The following is a 24187-nucleotide window of genomic DNA, read 5'->3' as shown; positions in this document are numbered from 1 at the left end:
TATATTCATTGATAGTTTTTTTTTAAAAAAGGGAATTATTGGTAACTCCTTGGTTACCTCTGAGTACACTTGGTAAAAAAAATTATAATTTGCAGTACTTAGAACAACTCAAGACAGGGAAGCGGAAATTCCGCCTAGGTCTAGATATACTTTATTTATGTAACAATTCAAAATTTGCTGAAATTCTTAAATACAGTCTCAGTTTTGAAGTCGGATTTCTGTAAGCAATTTAAACCTGTTCAAAGTTGAGACCGAATTTAACAACTTGCCAAATTCTGGACTCTCTGAAATGCTACATAAACAGAATAAATCTAGACCCAGGTGGAACTTTCCCCAGGATAGGAAACATGTTTGATACTATATTCACTGAACAACTTGTACGACTGAACGCATTACTAATTTATAGTGCTGCAATACAGGCTCTTCCACAAAACTCTCCACTGACCTTATCTTTTCAAATCAGCATTATTTTCTGACGGAACACCTGGTCAAAGAGCCTTTGGATACCTGTTCGAGAAGCTATTTAAAAGCCACCAGGTAAGCTTTGCACCACCACAATGCTAACCCCACTGACCACCACATTGCTGTTCTCACTGCACCACAATCATGTACACACTGCACCACATTCCTGTCTCCATTGCACCACCACAATGCTGTCTCCTCTGCACCAGCACAACCTGCATAGCCTCATCCTGCAGTGCTTTTACCCACAAAGCCAGCAGAACAGATACAGCCAGAGTTCTTTAATGTTATTTTTTTTCTCGATTTGAAAGCACAATAAGAAAATTCAACAGGAGATGTTTTATGTTATAATTGACCTTTAACAATGCCAATTTAAAAAATATATAAATAATGGCTTAGCGGGGTGCAGATATTACAAATTCAACAATATATTTTACAGCTCAATGCTGCATTGTGATTTTTAGCAGACAACACAGTACTGTACTTGCAACAACCCAATAGAGTCCAGATTTCAGTGTGGTCCAGATCAGTGCATCTCACCGTTCCCAGCTGACAAAACTGCCATCAAGCTGGCAGCTGAGGCGACATTCCCCAGAGACTGATGTCCCGCAGGCTTGGCCAAATTTACACATCAAACAGCCTTTTCAGCTGCGTGAATGAAACCGCTTCTAAATGCATAACGTGTGTAAAAAATATATATATTCAATCAAAATCTATTAAATCTCAAATGATGCTATGTAAACATTATGAATTCTTTAAAATATAAAGTATAAAATATACAAATGTAACAGCTCCACAAAGGACACAACCCTAAAGGAATTTGGCTGCTGTGCAATTAATTTCATGAGGGAAATAGATTAGAAGATAGAATCTGGTGAGACTATGCTTTTCGTCATGTCTGTATGATTTTATTGGATAATGGATTTCTCTGCTATCTACTCACCAAAAAACATTCAATATGTTTTAAAGAACATTATCCTGTTTGAATGATTTGAATGATCTTTTCAAAAAATTTAAGTGAAACTATAAATATTGAAGGTATATTTGGGATGGAGTTTCACCGACGTCCAGATTTACTCTATTCATGTAGCATTCAGAATTTGGCAAATTTATAATACAATCTTAATTTTGATAGCGTTTTTCTACACGTTGTTTTAAGAACTACAGAAACCATATTCAATTTGAGAATGAATTTAACAATTTGCTGAATTCTGGACAATCTAAAATGCTACGTTAATAGAGTAAAATTAAGAGCAGATAAAGTGGTTTAAATTTTACCAATATTACCAGTTATTTGTTCTGTCCTATGTAGCTCTTGTAAACGTAGAGCATTTCAATGCCAGAAATTCATAAAGCTAACCTATCTCACAGCCTCCTCAATGCCTACCACTGATATTTGCTTACAGTCAGACTTTATTTCAGATGATCTGCTGGAGATCTCAAAGTGCGTAAGGTTGTTCTTAAAGCATTTCCAATGCATTTAATTTACGTAAATTCAGCTTTCTGTGAACCTCAGAGAGCTTCACTCTGCAATATATCCCCAAGCACCTGAGGAGGAGACCCAATTTCCATTTGTCTGTTATTACAGTGTATGAGTGATGAAGAGAATCTATCAGCAATTGTGTTGGATGGTTTCAGGAAGCTCTAATGGAAGGTACAAGCCACATGTGAAGCAATATTCCCTGTGGCGAGCATTAGTGGAGGCAGTGCTAGCAGCTCAGATGGAAAATCTGCTGCGACCAAGTTCCTTCTTTGCCTCTTCAGTAAATTAACTTATAAACTGAAATTTTCAAATGAGGATTGTTTGTATCTCAGCAATGATTTAATAATAATAATAATCCTTGCATTTGATATAGCGCCTTATCAAGTGTTCAAGGCGTCTCAAAGCACTTCACAGAATATACCGTAATGTGAATTGACTGTATATGTTGTGGATATGATTATTTAGGGGATATTGTAACCCTAAATGAAATAAAGGATACTGTGAGTGTATTTACCCCTGTGTCTTTTTATTCTTTGGTTTAAAAGCAGTGGTTGAAAGACAGTTTGGGAAATGCAACATATTCCCTTTCTGTGAAAAATGACAACCATGAACTGCCCAGCTTTCTGTCAAGACATCCAGAAAAGCAGTTTGATTGTGTTGTCCTTTCTTCATCCAACCTTCCTGGCCCTAGAAACGCCTGTGCTCAGAAATTAAGTAAGACAGTGTTACTGCTGACCAACCTTATAGAAGAGATCTTATGCCTACCACTGGTATTCAGCACTTACATTGTGCGTGAAGAATGTTTTTTCCACTGAATGATTTTTTCCACCTGCAGTAAAGTATCTACAAATTCTCTGGAACACTACAGAGGCCAGCAATTCTACCTAACGAAACCCATAAGAACATTTTGTTTTAAAATTTAAGATCACACAGAATTTTTTAAAAAAATTTCAGTCTTCATTTGGAAGTCTGAACTTTTTCAGAGCCGTAGAAAAATACTTCTAAATTAAAACTAAGCTCAAGAATTTTGCACAATGCTGCGTGGCCTTACATTTTAAAACCAAATGGGTTTAAAGGCTAAATGGGAGAATTTTGGGATTCAGTTTATTGTCCCAATTGCACCGCAGAATTTCAGCTCAATTTGATAAATTAAAAAACATCCAGCTAGAAATTTTAAGTGCTCAGTTTCGGGTAGAATCTCTAACTCAGTTGATGGATTAACAAAGAACTCATTTACTTCTAGTGAATATAATAGGGAGTCAAGTTCTCTAAGAGACTGTTTTTCAAAGTGAATGAGGTTGGTGCTGGACAAAAAAATAATCCTGGGTGACCCATTGAAGAGGTGCAATAGCATCAACTGAATGTAGCTATCCTTTGTTACTGTGACAATGCGTTTTCTTTCCTTCCTGGTGACCAGTGGTTTCACCTTGAAGACATTGTGTGTTCTGTAGCCCACAACTAGAGTTCAGTAAACAACCTCAATCTTCAGTGGGTAAATGGGGCCAGCTGAAGGCATAAATAACAACTGACCTGACTGAAGTCCTGTTCTATTACTGACCAGACTTCGGTGTTTGCAGGAAATTAGGGAAACCAATTTATCCCATTCAAAAATGAAGAAAAATATTGAAAACAATGAGGGAGCCTTCTTTTCACTACTGTGGCTAGCACTGGTCTGTTGCCGGTTCAATAAGCCTAAGAACTAAACTCAGAATAGCATTCAGTGCTGTCCAAGTGTGACTTTTCAGTTTCACACAGTCTATCCTTATGGGCTGTTGGCAGGCAGCATCTCCAACCAGTGCCAAATCCTGGACAATTTGTCCTGTGGACTTGTGTGCACTGGAAGCTGCACTTCTAACCTTAACAGTCAGCAGAGAGGAGGCTTTTATTCTATCTGTCCAGGTTAGAGTGAAACCCAGCTCCCAGCTGAGAAACTGCTGTTCCGATCTATAGAGCTGTTGAATTTAAGCAATCAGAAGGGATATTTTAGAATTACAAGTCACTCTTCAAGTTTGAGACTTGATAACCCGGAGTCTATTATTTTAAATCTCCTGTTAAAAGTAGTTCCTAGATCTACAGTTTAGAAAATGCATATTTCAGGTTCTCTAATTTCACTTTGTCAGAGCTGAGGGAGGAATAAAGCCCACAGGTAGCCTGGAGCTACACAGCACTTTCACAAATCGAAGTGACATAGGAATCTTTCATTTGGTTGAAAGCAATTCTGTAATGTATTATTTCAATATTCAATAATAATAACCTTTGCATTTGATGTAACATCTTTCACATCAGGCAGGTTTCTCAAACGACCATGTATTTTGTGGCAGCCTTGTGGGGCTTGAACCCACAGCCTTGCACAATGCATTGTATAAAAAGCCTTCAAAATCAGTTGCAGAATGAGTCATACTATTAACCAATAATAAACTCCACACTATTTTTGAAGACAGGGGATATCTTTTTGTAAGACTAATTATTTCTCCCCTTCCCTTTTTCTGTTCCCCACACCAAGCATCATTCTTTGCTGAAAAGTGTGGTTAGGCAACCTCAACTTGGGGCTGTGGCAATAATACTATGTAATTAGCTATTGGAGGGTGCACGAGAGGTTGGTCCAAGCAAATCTTGCTCCCTGGCCTCATGCAGTGATTCACTATTACGGCATGCATTCATGTCTAGAGAATGGCACTGTTCCCCCTGGAGTCCCTCCAATGCCAGCTTCCTAATTGACAACACGCTCTGGTTTTATTTTCACTACAGATAGTCGGATACTCCTAACCCATGAATAGACGTGCAAATAAATATAGGTAATAACATTATCTGGCTTGTGGCCCACTACCACTGAAGTCATCTTTATGACAGTAAGTGTAATACGCAGCAGACAAACTGTACTAGAGAAATCCCCAAATATATTCAGAATGGTTACACAGCATTCCCCTCCTGCTCTCCACACCACACATTACTTCCAACTGTACAAAAAAGGCACAATTGGGAGAGGATACAGTACATTTCATGTGCTCGTCATCTGGTCCCCAGAATTTTATGAGAAAAGACCCTCCATTAGGCATAGATTGTCTTCCAGTTCTGTTGTTATATTTTAGCATAATTTGTGTGTGACTCTGATGGCTATTTATATGCAATGGTAGAGATGCATTATATTCTGCTTCCTTTTGTAAACTGTGGGTTTTGGTCCATCTAAGTGCTCAGAATGTTTGTGTTTGTGAACTGCATGGAGCAGATGCTACAGATAAGAACGGGAACGTGCAGGGAGCCTGACAAGGCCACAGATGGAGGTTTCATGGATCAGCTCATTCTTCTGCAGTCATCAAACACCAATGAAACAAAACAGTCCCAAACCAGAGACACATTCATGAATATACTCGGCCGTGCTCGAATAAAACACCGTCTCCAGATTGGAGAAAGGCTCTCAGAAACCAAAAAAAAGCTGCAAAAACAGGAAAAATAAAATGCCTTTTTGGTTTGAAAATTAAAACCATGACAACAATGGAATAAAGTCATGCATGGTTGTGGCTGGGTGCTGGATAATGGTAAGTGTGACATCTCTGCTTACTGAGGAATGAGGAGCAGACATCACTGCCATAAATTCACAGCTCGACCAGATTTGTTACAATTATGTTTGGTTTGTTAAATACATTAAGCTTTTTTTTTAAAAAAACTCTTATTTTGGCACAGAACAAATGTAAAATCACAATGTTATTGATAAATATCATTTACACTCCAGTAAAAAAATCACATACATTAGTTCCAGAATGTCACTGAGATCCACAACTCAAAAAAGGAAAAAGAGATTTAATTCAAAGATCGCATTCCACATGATTAGGTTTAGGGAAAGCTGAGGGTGTTGAGGGGGTATGACACTAGGTTAACAAAGGAGGAACCAGGAGATCCTCTACAATCTCCAGCTAGTTTATGGAGAATAAATCGGTGAGGTTAGTGCATAAGTTCTGTTAAAAGAAATGTTCTGATTGTATTCAAGTTAAGAAATATTTGCTGTGTTGGAGACAGAATGAGATTTTCTCGGATTTCACCATTTTGCATGGCATGCAGAGCCAGCTGGACTCGTGGAGAGGGCCACCTGGGACTACAAAGTTCCTTTACTAAGCAATGAATAGGAAGAGATTAATTAAACTGCCCATTCCAGTGTTTGGGGAAGTCCCGCGAGGCACTGAAATGGACCTAAATCAACTGAGATACGAGCTGCAATTTTACTCCTAGCAATTGTCATTGAGTCACTTGGCATCTGCTGACAACACTTTGCACCTAATGAAACAGCAGCCTGAAATATTGGTTCCAGATAACGAAGAAATAGGAATAGACTGAAGTCAAAGAAACTCCAGCATAGGATCTGACCCATTCCACTACCAGCCACCTTCGCTAAGCTGGCTCGGGTCTTTTGCGTGTACCTTGTCCCCTTCACTCGACCATTAGCAACTGTACTTTCAGCCACGATGCCTAAATCTCTGAAACTCAACCCTTTTTGCCTGTCTTCAAATCACACCTGAAGACTTTCCACTTCAACCGTGCCTTCAGTCACCTTCCCTCGACATCAAACCAACCCACACTGTTGTTATGCACTCCAGCATGACTGTATTTAGTGGATGTGCAAGCAAGGGAAACACAGTTCAGACAAAGGGGCTGAATTTTTGGTGAATCGTTGAAATCGCACCTTGTTGAAAAACATGAAGGCACTATGTACATGCAAGTTGTTGCTGATGTAGAGAGTCAGATTAATGACTAATGTTGTGCTTAGTGATTCAGTACATTTGTCAATGCAGCATTTAATAGGGTCTATTGGAGTCTTTTGTGATTAGGACTGTTCTATAATCGGTCTGCTTGCAAGTGAAAGGCTTAAGAAATCTTTAAGTCTGAAATGAAATAAAATGCTAATCTGACATCAGGACAAATATGTACTAAAGGTGCTACAGTTTTGGCCCAATTCCCTACGTAACAGAAATCCATTCTTCCTTGTGTAATTAAGGGGAGGGCTAGCCAACATCACATACCTTAATGGCTCTGGTACAATGCAAATATTGGAAGAGCTGTGATAACTCTCAGATATGCAACTGTGCCATGCAAGATTGCATGGCATTGTGGAAGCTCAGTGAGCTTGGGTTGGGGGTAACGAGCCATTAAGAAAATGTGGGCGGGGGGGGGTAAGGCTAATGTACACTGATGATATTTTTATATGTATTGAAGCTATCATTTTACACATGTATTTAGCGTATGTTTAAGCAAGGCAAAACAGAGTTCAGACAAAGGGACAGAATTTTTGGTGATGCATTGCCCCTAGTTAAAAAGCACTTGGTTTAGAACATCGCACAATATCTGTTGAGCATACAGAAACCTTGCGAGTTGCTGATGTTGTTAATGAGATGGTAATAGCAGGACACTGTAATAATGACCTTGGAAAAGGTGCAGTGGCAGCAGTATTGGAAAGGAAGTTCTGTAATCTCCTGGAGAGAGGCAACACTGTGACAGGTAGGGATGAGAGAGATGCACTGGAAGATAATGAAGTCCACTGACACTCAGCTGCTATTCTACTTTTGGAGAAATATCATTGTTAAATGTCATTTGCAGCCGCTCCTTCAGAGAAACGTGGCACTGTGAGCTATTCCCCCAGCATTAATACAGACTGTAAATTTACTGTGCTCACTCCACCCAAGAACAGACTGCATTATTCTTTAATGTTATTAAACATAAGAAACTTCTGCTGTTGATATACTTTTTATATCTGTACAGGAAGCTATGGATGTAACCAATCAAACCAAAGGAATCACATTACTGAATATCAAGGGACTGAACTTTACTTTTGTAAAAGAGGTTTGAAGGTATGTCACAGAGGACACTGGCCAGATTAAACTCTTCAAGGTATCAGGAGAAACAAATAAAATAAGCATTCATGAAACTGAGTAAATAAGCAGTTATGATGTCTGCTGCTTCAGATAAATTGAAACCACAGGGCGAAAGGCTTATCAACAGCACATTAAATTGATGGCTGTGCCCCCACACTGAATAGGCAACTCCATCAATGTCCAGTGCACTGGTTAATCTGTCCCTATAAATACCTGAAAATGATGGTGAAAAAGTGCTGATACAGGGAACAGAATGATACAATGAAAGATATTCAACACACGATAGGTTAAATGGAAAGAATACAAAAAGCAAGAGATTATGATGATCGTAAAGGTCAAAGGAAATAAATTCTGAGTTGATTTGTGAGGTGTGCAAATACAAGGTGACTGAGCAAGGGTATGGTAGAGCAAGGAAGGAATAGGAGAGCTGGCAGAAAAGAGACATTCATAGAAAGCGCATGAAAAAGTAGAGTGAGGAGAAAACAGAACTGCATGATTGTAACATCCCTCTCTGATGGATCAATCGCGATGTGCACAGATGTTACTCCAGACAATAGTGAAGCATTAGATTTCAATAGGAGGCCAGTACATCCTCCTTGCTCCATGTGGGAAGCTTTCTATTCCAGGATAACAAGAACATAAAAGATAGATCAAATATGTTAACTGCCACCTGATATCAGAGATTCACAGGTTCTTTGTTTTTAAACCATTTTCAGTACTAAATTGCCAGATTTTACAAACTATTTTTCATCAGGCTTGCAATCCACCCATTTTGCCAAACTCACATTTATTTATTATGTCTACATCTTTAATTGCATACAGAGTTGATCCCTATTGCAGCATTTTCCCCTCTCTCCTCTCCAATATACCATTGAAAGATGCACAGTCGTGAAACAAAATGTTTCAAAATCCTAAAATAAGATACAATATTACCCTGAAATGAAATTAACAACATAAAACATGACTTCAAACCCTGTGCTCCTAATTATAGAGATAGAAAAATGGTTTATTATTCCTTGTGCCTCAATCATATTTCACAACGTTAGGACTTTAGGGGAAAATTTACTTTATTGCAAGAGCATAGAATTATGGAATCTCCTCTGGTTTGCTTCGGTATTGACAGAACAATTTGTCCTTATGCTACACCAGATTAGAATTTCACGACCTGCCTACCCTGTGGCAAGCAGTAAATCACCCCATCTCCTGCTTGGTGCATTTCCCACTCAAGGAAGTACCTATCAGATTAAAACATTTTTAAAAAGATCCACGGTCATAGATATTGATGACAAGAAGCTGGGACACTGGCCAAAGGGAAGGCTGAGGGTCGGATAACAAGAAAAACGCAATGTTGAGTGTCCACAACTGGATCAGTAATTGTACTGACCTTTGCTTCAGTGTGAGTACCAGCCGGAAGAGTTTTACTAACTGGTCAATGTTACCCCTCAGTAAAAGTCACTCTAAAATCAGGCACTACAGTTCCTCTTGGAGAGAGAAATCTAGTACAAATGCTTAAAAACACTGTGATCTGTTTTTAGATTAGTTTTGCATAATGTTTTTGATTTCTTTCTCTTCTCCATCAATGTATTCTTAAGAAACAGTACTTTATATTGTCTGGAAATAATAGTAATAATCCTTGCATTTGATAGAGCGCTTTTCACGTCTTCTCGACGTCTCAAAGCGCTTCACAGAATAAACTGTAAAGTGAATTGACTGTATATTTGTGGGCGAAATGCAGCAGCCAATTGCACACAGCAGTGTCCCACAAACAGTCATGGATTGAAATGATCAATTAATTATTTTTTTTGAGAGTTTATTATCAGGTGTTAAGATTTGTTAAGTATATCTGGGGCTACTTATTAGTCTCTTGGCTAGTATGTTTGATTTTTTTAACCTTGCTTGTAATTTGCGAGCATTTCATTTAGCTGACTTGTAGAACTGAACCATCCTTTATATCTCACAATAAACCTTTCTCCTAGGGTTCTTTGCTGTTTAATGTCTAATATCTTGTGCATCTTTACAAAATCTTTGAAAATGGAATATGCATTAATGTAACTGTAGATGGGAGTTTGAGCAAGTGTAGTACTGAAATGTCCTTTAAATCAATTGACTTCACTGAATTGCTTCATCAGAATAAGCTGTTGGCCAAATATAGTGGCATTTAAATCATCAGGCTGACACTTGTTTCCAAGCAACTGCATGATTAAGTGCCTTGTCAAACCAGAAACTTCAATACTTCTTGACTCTGGTTTCATGATATTATCTGCAACATTGAACCACAGCCTTCAAAATCCAAACCCACAAACATGTAGAAATCGGTAAATACTGTACTACATTTAAGATTATCTTGCTTCTATTTCAAGTAGTAGCTGCAGTGGTAATGGAGTACAAACTGTAGAAATTGTTTTACAATTACATGTATCTGATCAGTGCAATGATTCAAAATCCAACTCATTGAAAATTAAATAACTGCAAAGCAATGGATACTTGTATTTAATCACCATTCAATTAAGTCCAGTAGCAACAAAGCCAGCACTTAACATTGTTAATCTAAGAAAGATCTCTGTACCCTGGCTTCACAACAGTGGCAGTAAATTAGAGTTTATTATGTAAACATGTTGTAGAATACTGTTAAATGGCAACATAGCAGGCTCAGGTGGCAGTAACAAAGACATTCATGGGTTGGGGCTGTCTTACCTTTTAAGTTAAACCAAGACAAGAACTATAAAAGCATGTCTATTTTAAAAGCATTTCATACCAGCAGATTCTGCTGAAATTTGTATTCGGTAGAAATGCAATCTTATTTAGTGCTTTGCAACAAGCTAAAAGAAAACAAACAAACACTGAGCCAATATTCATTGGGGTAATAAATGGTTAAAATTGGAAAGAGATAGTATTATAGTTATCAAAAACACCGTATGATGATATTAGATCTTGTGAACATTTATCCAGTTCATTCAATAGTAAAGGGAAAGAGACGGAATATGAGAGAAGTTAGCTTCAGTGGTGGAGCAAATGCAAGCAAAGCCTCAATCAACCTTATGCAGTAATTTTTAATTTTATAATTCAAGGCAGGATTTTGAATTTCGAATGCTTTTAAATGTTATCTTTTTCACAGGCAGAAAGCATTAATTAAGGAGCTTCTCCTTCATATGTTCTTCCACTGTCTTCCAGTTTTGGTTTTATCCTTTCCCATTCTTCTTTGTTACCCGTTTCTTTCTCTTCTTACATGAAAGGGAAGATACTACATTGAATACCTCACTGGTGAACCATCAGCTACCAGCGTTGTGTGCAGAGCATGAAACTGCCCATAATCCATGAGCACTGCAGGTCCTGGTGAGCTATTGCAAGTGTTTCACACATGACAGACTGCCTGTAATGCATGGGCACCAGTGAGGTGTTCTGTTTGTTCAGTGATAGTGAACGATCCCTTCAATCTGACTGTGGCCTCAGCTGTGAGGAGTAAAGATCATTACTGATGTACATCAGTGTATATCAATTTATATTCTACTCATGTAATTTATCACCTTACTGGACAATGACAATATTTATAGCCAGGGAATTATTTATAATAGATCCTTTGAGAATTGCAAGACATGGGTGGGAATAGATGAAACATTTTAAAATCACAGTGATATTCTGCAATGTAATATGATGCATTATAAACCTGAGCAAAAACAAACTGTGGCAAACAATGGAACATTTTGGGAGAATGATTGCTATTTTAATGTGAAATGCAAAGAAAAGAAGGAAAGCAGTTATTCTGCATGGTGGTTAGAAGGCTTTGTTCAAAGTAAAACACTGATGTCTGAGCCAATTATAAAACTAAAATCTCTGGAAATGCAGCACATGCTACTTTTGTACACTTTAAAATCCCGAACGTGTGGAACCCGCTTTTGGAAACTTGCCAACACGGAATTCTTTGAACACTGCAGATAACAGTCAAGGAGTCACCTCTGAGCGTGCTGTAAGAGAATCGATAGGTGCCTTGGCAGATGTAGCACAAATTACAGGCAGCATTCTACTGGGTCATGAGAAACGGCACAGTGTAAAACCTGATTTGAATATTGGATAAGACACCATACCTGAAACAGCAGTGAGCAGGCCAGAGCATTTCATAGTTTAACACAGCATCCACAGAAAGCTGCTCCTATTCAAGTTCTATTGGCCTGAACTAGGACAGAATAATCATTTATATTTTCTAGTACATAACCTGTATTTTAAAGGATTTGGGGCCAATTAAAGCATATCTAAAAACATTTCACTTCTCTATCAGTTGGATTTCATATAGTGAAATGGCTTTTCTGCTTTGCACAACTGAAGAGTGCCCTTCACTTCGGAGCGAGGCTCTGCTTTACCATTAGATTATTACAGTTGATTTGATAGGTTCAAAATAAATACCTTCCTATCAGCATAGAAGAGTTCCCAGAATATATGTAAAAAATACTTTAGATCATAGTAAACTGACGTGCCAATCTTTGTAAGCTTTGAAGTATAATTTTGAAAAAAAGCTACTTTATTCTGTAAAATACTGGAAAAATGTTCATGACTCAACCTTGACATCATGAGGAGTAACATCAGTGTCACTTTAGACGAGAGCATCATGCCAACTCATCCTCCAACAATTTTTCTTAATCTGCTTAGTAGAGGGTGACGATTCATCAGAAAATGTTTATTTAGGTTATCTTTATAGAGAAGATGCCTACTTGGATAAAACCACATAGAAATGTTTCAAAATATGCCCAGAAGCCACAAATCTTCACTTCAGTCTAATAAACTCACTTGCACGAGTTTGAATTGATGCAAATCTAGTCTTTCCATACAATAGAGACCACTACTGTTTATATTGAGCTCACAATTAGAAGATTAACTCAATATTAGTTATAAGTTGGCTGAACAATATAGAGTCCAACTTTATATTTACAGCTGCATTTACAGATCTCAGTCTTGAAAATTACAATTGACCGAGCATTCACAGTCTTTTAGGGGAGAGAATTGCAGATTTCCACAACCCTTTGCATGAAAAAATGCTTCCTGGTTTCACTCCTGACTGGCCTAGCTCTAATTCTAAGATTATGCCCCTTGTTCTGGATTGCTTCAACAGAGGAAATAGTTTCTCTGTATGTTCCCTATTGAGACCCTATCAAGTTTGGAAATTAGAGTTACTTGTAATTGATTTTATTAGAAAGCAATCGGTTAGTCAACAACAAAAGTATAAAATACTGTCAAAAGCACAGTGCCATCACACAATTAAAAAAATTGATTACGGGCAGAATATCATGTACAGTGCTGTTAAGTATTAAAATATTAATGATGATAAATATTTCTTGTAACTGCCACATTATCTGTTTGAAATTTTTTGGTGAAGAAGACAAGTTTGGTATGATAGTTCATGAAAATTAGTCTTTGTAAACAACAAGCGTTGCAAAGATCATCCCGATTATCAGATTATTCTGGTAGCTCAAATATTGCTGTCGGCATGAGCACTGTTTTTTTAGGCACAAATACTAAATAATTATAGAGGAATTATTAGGGTTCTATACTTAAAAAAAGCTTTACTTTAGGGACCACTTTCTAAATAAACTATATTACACATGAATTCATAAATAATACACATATGCACTCTTCTGCAGGAAATGCAAATTGCAACATGGCTGATTAATGTCTACCCACAACAGTAAAGAGATTTTGCCCATTTCAGAAAGCATTACAAGTTAAATGTTCACTTTATATTTCACAGTTTCGGTTTTCATTTAGGATCGCTGATGATTCTGAAATTATTCCAGATTTCTATCACAACTTTTAATGTGATTTCCCTGAAATTCAACATGTCACAGTGAGGTATCTCGCTATATAAAGCTTAAAACTTCTCTGACCTCCTTGCATCTTCTGCAGCACATACTGAACTTTGCTCAGTGTCCCAACTCAACATTTTGTTAATTAAAATTCCTGGAGTGACAGTTTCTGATTCAAGTGCAATATAAACATATAAACAGTGCAAAGAGAAAAAAGTCCTTTTAATTATGAAGTATTTCATAACACTCTCATCTATGACATTTGAGAATAGTGAGGGCTTACTCACTGTGAGAATATTGGATCATTTCCCATTGTATGTCCTTTATGAACTACTACTGGAGTGCAGAAGGAACAGCTATGTTTTCAATCATTGTGATTAATATGACTTGCAATTAGGTTTTACAATACAATTGTCAGCTCATCACATGCCAAGGCACCAACACAGTAAGAGCAGCTTTGTTTTCTATCAAAGGGCAAATCAGCAAAGATATGTATTGAGTCGCAGAACAAATATATTAGACATAATGGGGTCAAATTAAGTTCACAATATTTTAGTTTTTTTTAAAACCTGGTTCACATATTGCACATCAAAACTCTTTCTGCTGTGTGTTATTGCAGGATATGAGTAACTGGCGTTTCAATTGTTAGAAATGTAGCCCAAATGAAAAATACTCAATCCATTTTAAAATGCCTCCTGACCTTGAATTCGCCACATTGACATTTTAAAAGGAAACAAAGCCTCAGGGATAGAAACCACCTCCTACTAGACAAGCCCAAGTAAGTCTCAACCTGTCTGAGTTACTATCAGTGGCTGAGCCTTCAGCTACTACACCTTTAATCTCCAAAACTCCTTTTCTTTACCCCTCACCCTCTCCCAGTCCAGCTCTAAATCCCACCTAAACACCTATCTCTTCGACTGAGCCTACGGCCATCCTCTTTCTTCCCCTTGTGTAGCAGCGTATGACCCTATCATTCTGAAGCAATCAAATATTACCTTTATTTACCTTATTGGCACTGTATAAAGAGGTGTTGTACTCCCAATTCCAACATCTCTAGCTTCATGGCAAGCTTTACTACGTGGGTATTTGGATGATTGTAGTTTCTAAATATCAATCAGATGCTACCCATTCACTGGTAGCCTGCCAGCAAGTTCCAGAAAAAAAGTGATTCATACTGAAAGTGTTTTTTTCCAGTCTGATTCTCAGTTAACTAAATTGTCAATGTTACAATGAAACAACGTTGTTGTAATACAACCAACTCATGAATATGCCATGTTTGGGATACACAGTTTACAATGGGTCACACTGAATTCAGCCACAGTATTGGAATATCCAGTATGATTGGATACAATATACTAAAATTTCAAAATTAATTTCAAATTGTGTCAATTTCAAAATGGGTAAGAATAAGAGGTATTCAAGGGTTACTTCCCCACTTTGACTTAGACTGGGGGAGGATTCTGAACTCAAAATTTGTCCAGACACTGAGCGTACCGATATCTCACTCTCTTCACTACTTCGCCTGAGCAGCACTGATTGAAGTGACTCCTATTCCAGCTCCTTCCCAAGACAATTGTGATTCTTGCACAAAATGGAGCATGCACCATTTGCGGAAATTTCTTTCAGAGCACTGGGATACCACTTGAAACAACATGCGTGCTGCAGTCTCTCACCAGGAAGAGCATCTGTCAGCAAATATTTGTCTAATTAGGTTCACTCAGATCTGGGAAAAATATTACATCAGGTGCGTAAAAGAACCCTTGGGCTTGTTGAGGTATTCTGGAGAGCTTATACCACAGGGAAATTATGTCATTTATGAAGTACAGATGATTTCTGGAGAATACAGGATATGCTGAACTACATTGTCCCAGCAGAAGAGTGCTGCCTACTGCAGGCATTTAACAACTTCCCTGTCCCAAAACAACCTTCCTTAGGAAGATTGTATTGCACAAGTCTGTACTATTAATGCACAAGCAACAATCAGCAACTCCATATAGTATTCCTTTAATGAGCAACAGTGTCATTCCGATAACAAATGACCTTCACTGGGAAAGAGGATTATGATAAAACAAATATGCTATGAAAAAGTAATTTATGTGAGAAGTCTGACAAGAAGTTCAAACCCTGGTTTGTGCTGCATTTGTGAACCTCAGCTAGAAATGGGCCTAGTTAGCAAACAAAATGCACAGTCACTACACTTTACAGCAAATCCTGTGAACCACATTTGAGGCATTCTCCTGAAAGGTACTGTATCAAATGCAAGTATTATTCTAATTCATTCTTATAGTATATCTGGTCTGTGAAGTGCAAATAAATTATCTTTGGTTTGTGAAAGCTATCCTCTGTTGGGCAACAGGTAAAACAGGGTCAGGTTTGACTGTAACAGGCTCTGGTCTCAAACTGTGTTCAAGCTCACACATTGAGATCAATTACCCAATTGTAAGGTACCAAAGGCCACCTCTCATAGAAATGTCCCCTCGCATGAGTCATCATCAGCTTCAGCAAAGACAGTGGGAAGAAAAATAAATAATAATAATAATCCTTGCATTTGATATAGCGCTTTTCACATCTTCTGGACGTCTCAAAGCGCTTCACAGAGTATGCTGTAAAATAAATTGACTGTATATTTGTGGGCAAAATGCGGCAGGCAATTGCGCACAGCAGTGTCCCACAAACAGTCGTGGATTGAAAATGACCAATTTTATTATTGTTTTGTTTTTTGGAGGGATTATTATTAGGCGTGTGGAGAGTAAGGAAACTTGCCCAAGGTTTCACCTGCCTGGAATTGAAGTATTTAAATATGGTACTATGAGCATAATTATTCATTTATTGACTCTAATCCGTCTAACACCCATCTTTTTACTATCCAATAATAATGTGGAAATTAACCATTTGCCATATGGACAGAACAGAAAACATCTTCAGTGCTTTCCTCAATTACTATTGTGCAATTACTGCCTGGAACAGTCAACCCTCAGGGATTTGTAAGGGAGAATAAATCCAGCATTCCTGTTTTGTCCATTGATTTCTTCAGAGACTTCTATGATACAACAACTAGGTTCCTTCATTTCACATTTATTGTAACTCAAAGCCTTGGATTCTTGTGTGTGAATATTTTCCACTTTTGCCATCCTGTTAGAATGCCATTACAAAACGAGCCTATTAATTCACTTGACATGACAAAAATATGTCTATCTGGGACTTGGGAAATTGTTGGTTCATAGTATCTCCATGTAAGCAGGACTTATGTTGCAAATAATCTGGTAAACTATTTTAAAAATAAACTTGTAAAACCATTCTATTCGTCACATGATGGTGTAATCTCATAATTCTAATAATATTTTACTGAAGTGGTTTAGTATTAACTGAGGTCACTTTCAAAATAAAACCTCATTGAAAATAACTGGTTTGTATTTCCTCTGAAACATACAGGGCAAGGGATGGTAGGACAGATTCACAGCTGTGATTTTCCAAAAGGCAAGCTCCCCCTTCCCCAACCCCCTCAGCCAGCCTGTTAGCGTAGACGCTGATCAAAGGTACATGTTTTCACAGAAGGTGAGGTCATCCAAACCCCCCTAGTGCTATTCTAGTAAGTAGCTCCTGGCAGTAAAATTAGGCATCCTAATGGGATCGCAATAGTGGAAATTACTCACAAACTCGACAACAATTGTGAAATGAAGGAACCTCGTTGTTTTTAAGAAACGCTGGATATATTAGGAATGCTGGATTTATTCTCCCTTGCAAGTCCCTCAGGATTGATTATTCCAGGCAGTTATTACACAATAGTAATTGAGGAAAGCACTGTAAATGTTTTCTGTTCTGTCCATATGGCAAATAATTATCTCCATGTTATTGACAGATCAGTGTCAGAGACGGACAACAAACAAGAAGATGCAGAAAAATGTTCAAAAATTAGGATGCAAATAATATGCAAAATATCCTCAATTGGACAACAGTACTTTAATCACTTACTGACTACAACAACTTGCCCTTATATAGCGTCTTTTAATTCATTAAACATCTCAAAGCATTTTACAGAAATGGAGTGGGTACAAGGGAGATAGAGGGGTAGCAGGCACATTACCAAAGGTGCAGTCAAAGGGGTTGGTTTTAAGTAGAACTTTGAAAACTATTCACTATTATTATCTGTTCGTACACATAATATTAAATTTATCAATCTGAATAGGATAGCTCAGGAGAATGTACTCGACACACTATAAAATCCTAGGCATGATTTGGATTTTTAGATGTGCTAAGCCATCTGTATGGCAGAACGAATATCACCAACGTGGATTTTCTGATGAAATAGCTGGTGAGATATCAGTGCAGTATTAGTATTAATGGAGAAATTAAGGCTGATGCAGTCTCTGATGCATTTTCTTCTCTGGCTGTGAGCATGTTATTATGTTTTGCTGCAGTGCACACCATATGAGGAAATGAAACACCTTTGGGCACAGTAAATATAAGTGCTGCAGAACCTTGAGTCTAATATAAACATCTTTATCCAATGGTTTTACTCCCTGCTCCTGTATGTGGTCAAGTAGTTGCACTTCTATTCCATTAGCAGCATACTCAGAGGTAAAGAGCAAAGTGCTCACTGTACCTCTCATCGAGTTGTTATAACATTTCTTCACAAAATTAATCTGACAAACATGATCCACTTGACAGCCTGACTGAATTGTAGCCTAGCCAATTGTTCATGTTTAATCAGAAACTATACTTTGCACAACCACTTTTATCCTTTAATAGAATTTGTTGCAAAGGAAGCTGGCAATGAGTTACAGCAATGTCATTCCATTTCTTGAATGAAGTGATAAGTCCCAAGATCTGCATTTCTTCTGTATGATGTGACTTACTTTTCAAAGGTATCACGGCCTCATGAAAAGGTGATTAAGAAAAAGACGTGCGTCATTTGGTTACGATTATGTCATTCTGCAGTGACCTAGTAGTGCATCTTGATGTGATTTTCATCATCATTTCATGGGTTCTTATAGGTTTGCCAAATATCTTTGCATGAAGCCTGATGGATGTCCTTCAAACATTCTCCTAGAGCCTTTGTTGAACTTGGCAGGCTGATTGTGACAGTGGCAGCATGACATATGGGAAAGGGCAACAGAATGCCCTCCAGCCTTTGGTGCTATGTATAATGCTACACACCTTTTCATGGTGCCTTGAGTTTCTGTCATAATTTACCATCACTAGCATTCTCCTGGGGATGGGTGGGAGTCATAGTTGTATGAATTGCTGTGTTATGTGGAAACACAACAAAATAATTGAAAGTAGATGTAAACTTATTCTCAGTACTGCATTAGAGTGTGTGCAATATTAGTCAAAAATCAGCATTCTGTCTCACTTGTAATGCAAAACAAAAAGATGCAAATACAAAGTACCATGCGATACTACAGAAATAGATTTGCTTTTTGTAATTAAATATTTACTTCACATTCATGCTGAAGTCCGAAAAACAGCCACTGGAGTGCAGCCCAAACCAAATGAGCCACAATAATTCGCTTTGGAATAAGTCCAACGTACTAATTAAGTTTGTTGTAACTTTTACTGTATCTCAGTGTTTTTTTTTCCCCTTTAATAATAGAGATTGAAACCAAATGACTCCAAACCTCACTCAAGCTCAAGAGTTCCACATAGGCCAAGAATGAATGGTCACTCAAAATCTGTTTCAGAGATCTGCAAATGTGCAGTTGTAGCGCAAAAGATAGCTATATTAGTAAATATAATAATAATCCTTGCATTTGATATAGCGCTTTTCATGTCTTCTAGACTTCTCAAAGCACTTCACAGAATATGCTGTAAAGTGAATTGACTGTATATTTGTGGGCGAAATGTGGCAGCCAATTGTGCACAGCAGTGTCCCACAAACAGTCATGGATTGAAGTGACCAATGTATTATTGCTTTTTTTCTTGAGGGATTATTATCAGGCGTGTGGAGTAAGGAAACTTGCCCAAGGTTTCACCCTGCCGGGAATCGAATGTGTGGCGAGTGCTCTAACCACTGAGCTACAGGACTTCACACATATGTCGGGTTCCCCAAGAATTATTTAATCATCACATTACGGAGTACATTTTATTGACTTTACAAAAATAACTGACAGATAAACATTCTGCCTAGGATATTGTGATTCATAATATAGAACTTTGTTCTCTGCAAGCGACAGCTTCGGCAGCAATGTGTAGAGTACAAATGGATTTGTGAACAAACCAAGTAAATATGGCCTCAAGACTACAGCTTAAATATAAAATTATTACATAATACAAAGTACTTTGTAGTATTGGGGATTACATCATTCAGTGTGAAGGCAATCAAATAATCATATTGTAAAGCACGTGCCAATGGAATAGGAACACACACTCAAAGAACCTCAGTGGAGCTTCCTTGGGTTAATTCTTATGTGCCTGAGCAAATTTGATCTCAAGTTAGATATCAACAGATCTTTGAAGGTTTTATTTTCTAAGGTGTACTAACAGAATGAAAGACCAAATTGGTCCAGAGCTGATTTTATGTCACTTAAGTGGGAGGGTTGGACAATTCAAACTTGATAATATCAAATGCAAATTCCGCAGTCAGAAACAGATTTTGAGTGACCACAGTCACATTCACAGTCTTTGTACTACAGTGAACCCATACATATTTACCTGCAATATTTGGTGTCATTAATGCTAATCACAACTGAGGCCATGCATTCATCAATTGTGGAAGTGCTATAAAAAAACAACCAAAGGAGCAACATGTTGCCCGATATATCCTGCACATTATGACCCAAACTTATCACTGGCCAGAGTTTATTAGACTGCTGAAGTAAAATAAGCACACTTATTGCTTATCACATTTATTAAGATCATGTCCCTTTCTTAATCTATGACAGACCTTCAGGAAAGACCTTAAACTTCCAATTGCCTATGCAAGGTAATGGACTATGTATGTACCTAGCATTGGTTATCTCCGGTTATAACCATCAGATATCTTGGAAATCTTTTGAGGAAAATCGACTGCATAACATTGTGTACGTTGCCTGGGCATCACTTATACATGGAATAATAGCTGCTATAATGGAACTCTGCATACCAACAAAATAGATTAACAATTCAACCCCCGTATATGTAGTTTTTATTACACCACACACACTTTTATTTTATAATTATTTTGAAACATAATTGTTGCCTCAACATAACATCCCTGCCCCAATCCCTGACTACACTTGGCTCTCCAATCAGTTGTGACATCGCGTAATCTGAGGCAAACGTTTATTACAAGGTACCATTCCAGGCTGCAAATCTTTTGGATTCATGGAAGCTTTTAGATAACCCAATGGGGATTGAGGGTAAGTGAAGATGTGCACACATCACACTGGAGGTAAAACTGCACAGACACAAGGATAGTCTACGATATGTTAAGGCAACAGAAAGTGTAAAATACATAAAAGGAGAACAAGAATGGTACCTCCTTAATGTAAAGAAAATGTACCAGAAGAATCTTAATGGGAATGCTCCCATGCGAATAAACAATTGGTGTTATACAATTATGACTATAACAGACCATAAGAAATATATAGAGAAGTCAATAGTGGACCATGAACTGTTCCTTTTAAGCAAATATCCATCAACAGGCACATAGTATATCATTCTTAGTTGACTAGCCTGGAATGTCCACTTTGTATAGTAGAATATTCTAAAGTCCACAAATTTTGCCTAGTGAATATTTCATGTACCAAGATTACTCAGGAGTATTTAGGTTAACAACCTTGTGCGCCCTTACACCATGCCTGAAACCAATCTAATGCCAACCTGACTTACCGAGTTTTGCTCAGCCTACTCCTAGCTATGCCTGCTCCCAATTAATCTCCAAGCCCAAACTATTCCCTCTAATGATTGCAGCTTTGTGCTTTGTCTGCTCCCTCTTAAGAGGATTTCAGTAAACGGTCTTTTATCTGTAGAAATAGTGTCTCAGTGTCTTTAGAAAGCGGAGAAAGAAAAAAATAGATGGACTTGAGCTCCACGGCTATGTCCAATATCAATTCGGGAGGTCATAATAATAATAATAATCTTTGCATTCGATATATCGCCTTATCGTGTCTTTGAAACGTCTCAAAGCGCTTCACAGAATATACTGTAAAGTGAATTGACTGTATAATCAGAAAGAATCAATGAATTCAGAATAAATATACCTCACTGGTCTCTAATTGACTCTTAGTTTCTAGTTGGTTAAATAGCTTCTGCTTCTGGCAATGCCGCTGCCAATGCTATTCTCATCTCGGGTTGTTAGGGGTGAATTGAAATTTGTGCATCTTGTGAATATCGTGAAAATAAATTTGCAAAGAGACGTTTTACAGCATTCAGTGACAGCACTTCACGCGAGAACACAACAAGCAGGAGCAAGGAGCAGCAGCCCTGCTTGAGCATTGCATCAATCTTTTCTAAATCAATGAGTGGCCCCAGTCTACACACTCCCTCCACCTAAAGCTAAAAATAAAACTGTATCAGTTTTGGCAGTGAAAAGGCTGTGACATCACAGTGATAAATGCCATTAAGCAGCACTGTTAATATTCATGTAGAACAAATAGAAAGAACAGTTCACAGAGGCCTTGGATTCCATCCTGACATCTAAAAACAGGACCTTGGAAATTAGTCAGAATTCTTTACTACAGAGATCACTGTGTCAATTTTTATATATTCATAACATACTAATGCTTCTTGGATACACAGAACGTGTAATTTGGGAAAAAGATACACGAAATACTCATATGTCTCATTAATCTGAAATCAAACAACCGCAATCACTTCCCTCCTCCCAACAAACACTGGACGATTCAGTTGTATTGAGTTAGTGGGAGGAAAAGTGTTAACATTGAAGAGTGCTGAATAAACTGCATGCATGTATTTGCCATTTGTATCATTAAATGTTGTTTGCAGGTCATTTAGGAGAACGATGGATGCATCAATGCTTATAGCAAATTGGGATTATCTTGTCCTAAGAGAATTTAACAAAAAAAAAGGAAATGGTGACAAAGCAATGCAGAACACAGCTCCACACTACCTGCACAATGGATCATTTATCATGAAAACCTGCACTGAATACAGCAATCTGCTGAGTGTGCTAAAGGACACTATGCATCTAAAAAAATCAAACTTACTCTTTTTTTTAAAGAAAGGGTGTATTCAAGTTGAAAACATTATTAATTAAGTGCTAATGGGGGGGGAGAATGACAAAATCCTAATGCAATATTGAAACAATGACAATAAAGAAAATTATCAGTATATAAAAAAATCTCTATTGCAAAGAGGAACCTTTAGAGGAAATCACAAGAAGCACAAGGGTTAAGGTTATGCAGAATAGAAAGTGTCAATTACTAAAAATTTAAAAGAACGGAGAGAATTCTCTTGTTACAAATAAGAGCAGCCAACCAAATGCATCTATTTCAGGTTGAGGATTCAATATCCTCATTTTACAATGCACCACAACCACTATCCCCTTGTTTGTGCCAAATATAGCTTATTTACATAAACAACACTTAAAATAAATATGCTTTTTTTTTACACACACTTCTATCTATTTAAGGAAATAAATGAATGCAGGTTCAAACAATTCGGAAAAGGTGTGCGATCCACAAGATGAAAAATAACGTTTCCAATAGCAAAGGATTCCAATGTTAGTGAAATTAATAATTGGGTCTGTTGCTGCTGCCGTCTCCTTCCTGAAGGAGCACATCCCGCAACAATACTGCAGTACACAGTGAGGAATTTAAAAGAGGTAAATTCTCTGCAAACAAAGCAATCGAACAGACCAAACAAAATAATTCAACTAAAAAAGATTGAACGTTGGTACTACTGGATCTTTTTCATGCAGACATAATGACAGATTTTTTAAAATTACATGCTTGATGTATTGGAATTAGAACAATGGAATGTGCAGATGGCTCTTTTTTTCTCCAGGTACCTTTTTCTTTCGATCCCGAGAACGCTTTCTGTGTTTTCTTATGGCTTTTTCCTCATCAACTGAGTTCACAACTTCTATTTCCCGATTTTTCTTAAGATGAGAAGCAGCATGAGCCATAGCTGGCACAAATATCCCCTCAAATGTGTCGGTTTAGGTAAAGTATGATCCTGACACCTTTAACCAGCTGCACAGCCAGTGTTCTGAGAAAGATTTTTTTCTCCTCTGCTTTTCGTCACCAAGAAGAAGCTGAAACCATGGATGGTGCTGTGGTCCTTCACTTGATAAAGGCAGGAACTAATTGGACGTATAATGCAGATTTCCTCATCTACCTTTGCATCTTAATAGAAGCAAACCATCACAGAGTGCAGCCATTCTGATGCATTAATGTAATGAAGAAGCCAGCTGGGACAGTGAAGGCAGTATTATGGCTGTATCCCCTGCCACCAGCTGGAAGTGCCTAAGTGACTTCAATGATGGGGGAAAATCCTAATAGAGGTATTATGTACATCAGGAGATGCAAAACTAGAGAACGTGTTAAATATTACACAAGTCGTACTGCCAAATATTAATAAGCATTTATGCTTTACGGAGGAGCAGAGAATCTTTTTATTTTCTGTTCGTATTTACAGACAGTGATGAT

General features: G+C 37.7%; 1 protein-coding gene across 8 annotated transcripts in view; it reads right to left on the bottom strand.

Annotated features, from left to right (window-relative positions):
* The window catches only part of ank3b (ankyrin 3b), a 147909-nt gene extending 123985 nt beyond the window's left edge, over positions 1 to 23924 (bottom strand). For 6 of the 8 annotated variants that reach the window (XM_007897079.2, XM_007897097.2, XM_007897088.2 and 3 more), the window contains exon 1: positions 23548 to 23923. In XM_007897079.2, coding sequence (XP_007895270.2) covers positions 23548 to 23664 — 117 coding nt within the window. In that variant the 5' untranslated portion in view covers positions 23665 to 23923. Of the gene's footprint in view, positions 1 to 23547 lie in introns of all 8 variants that reach the window. The other 2 variants (XM_007897115.2, XM_007897104.2) reach the window with 2 other exon arrangements.
* Between the last annotated feature and the right edge of the window lie 263 nt (positions 23925 to 24187).

Source organism: Callorhinchus milii, unplaced genomic scaffold (genome assembly GCF_018977255.1).
Source record: "Callorhinchus milii isolate IMCB2004 unplaced genomic scaffold, IMCB_Cmil_1.0 Scaffold7, whole genome shotgun sequence".
Taxonomy (NCBI): Eukaryota; Metazoa; Chordata; class Chondrichthyes; order Chimaeriformes; family Callorhinchidae; genus Callorhinchus; species Callorhinchus milii.
This window is presented reverse-complemented; position numbering and strand designations above follow the sequence as displayed.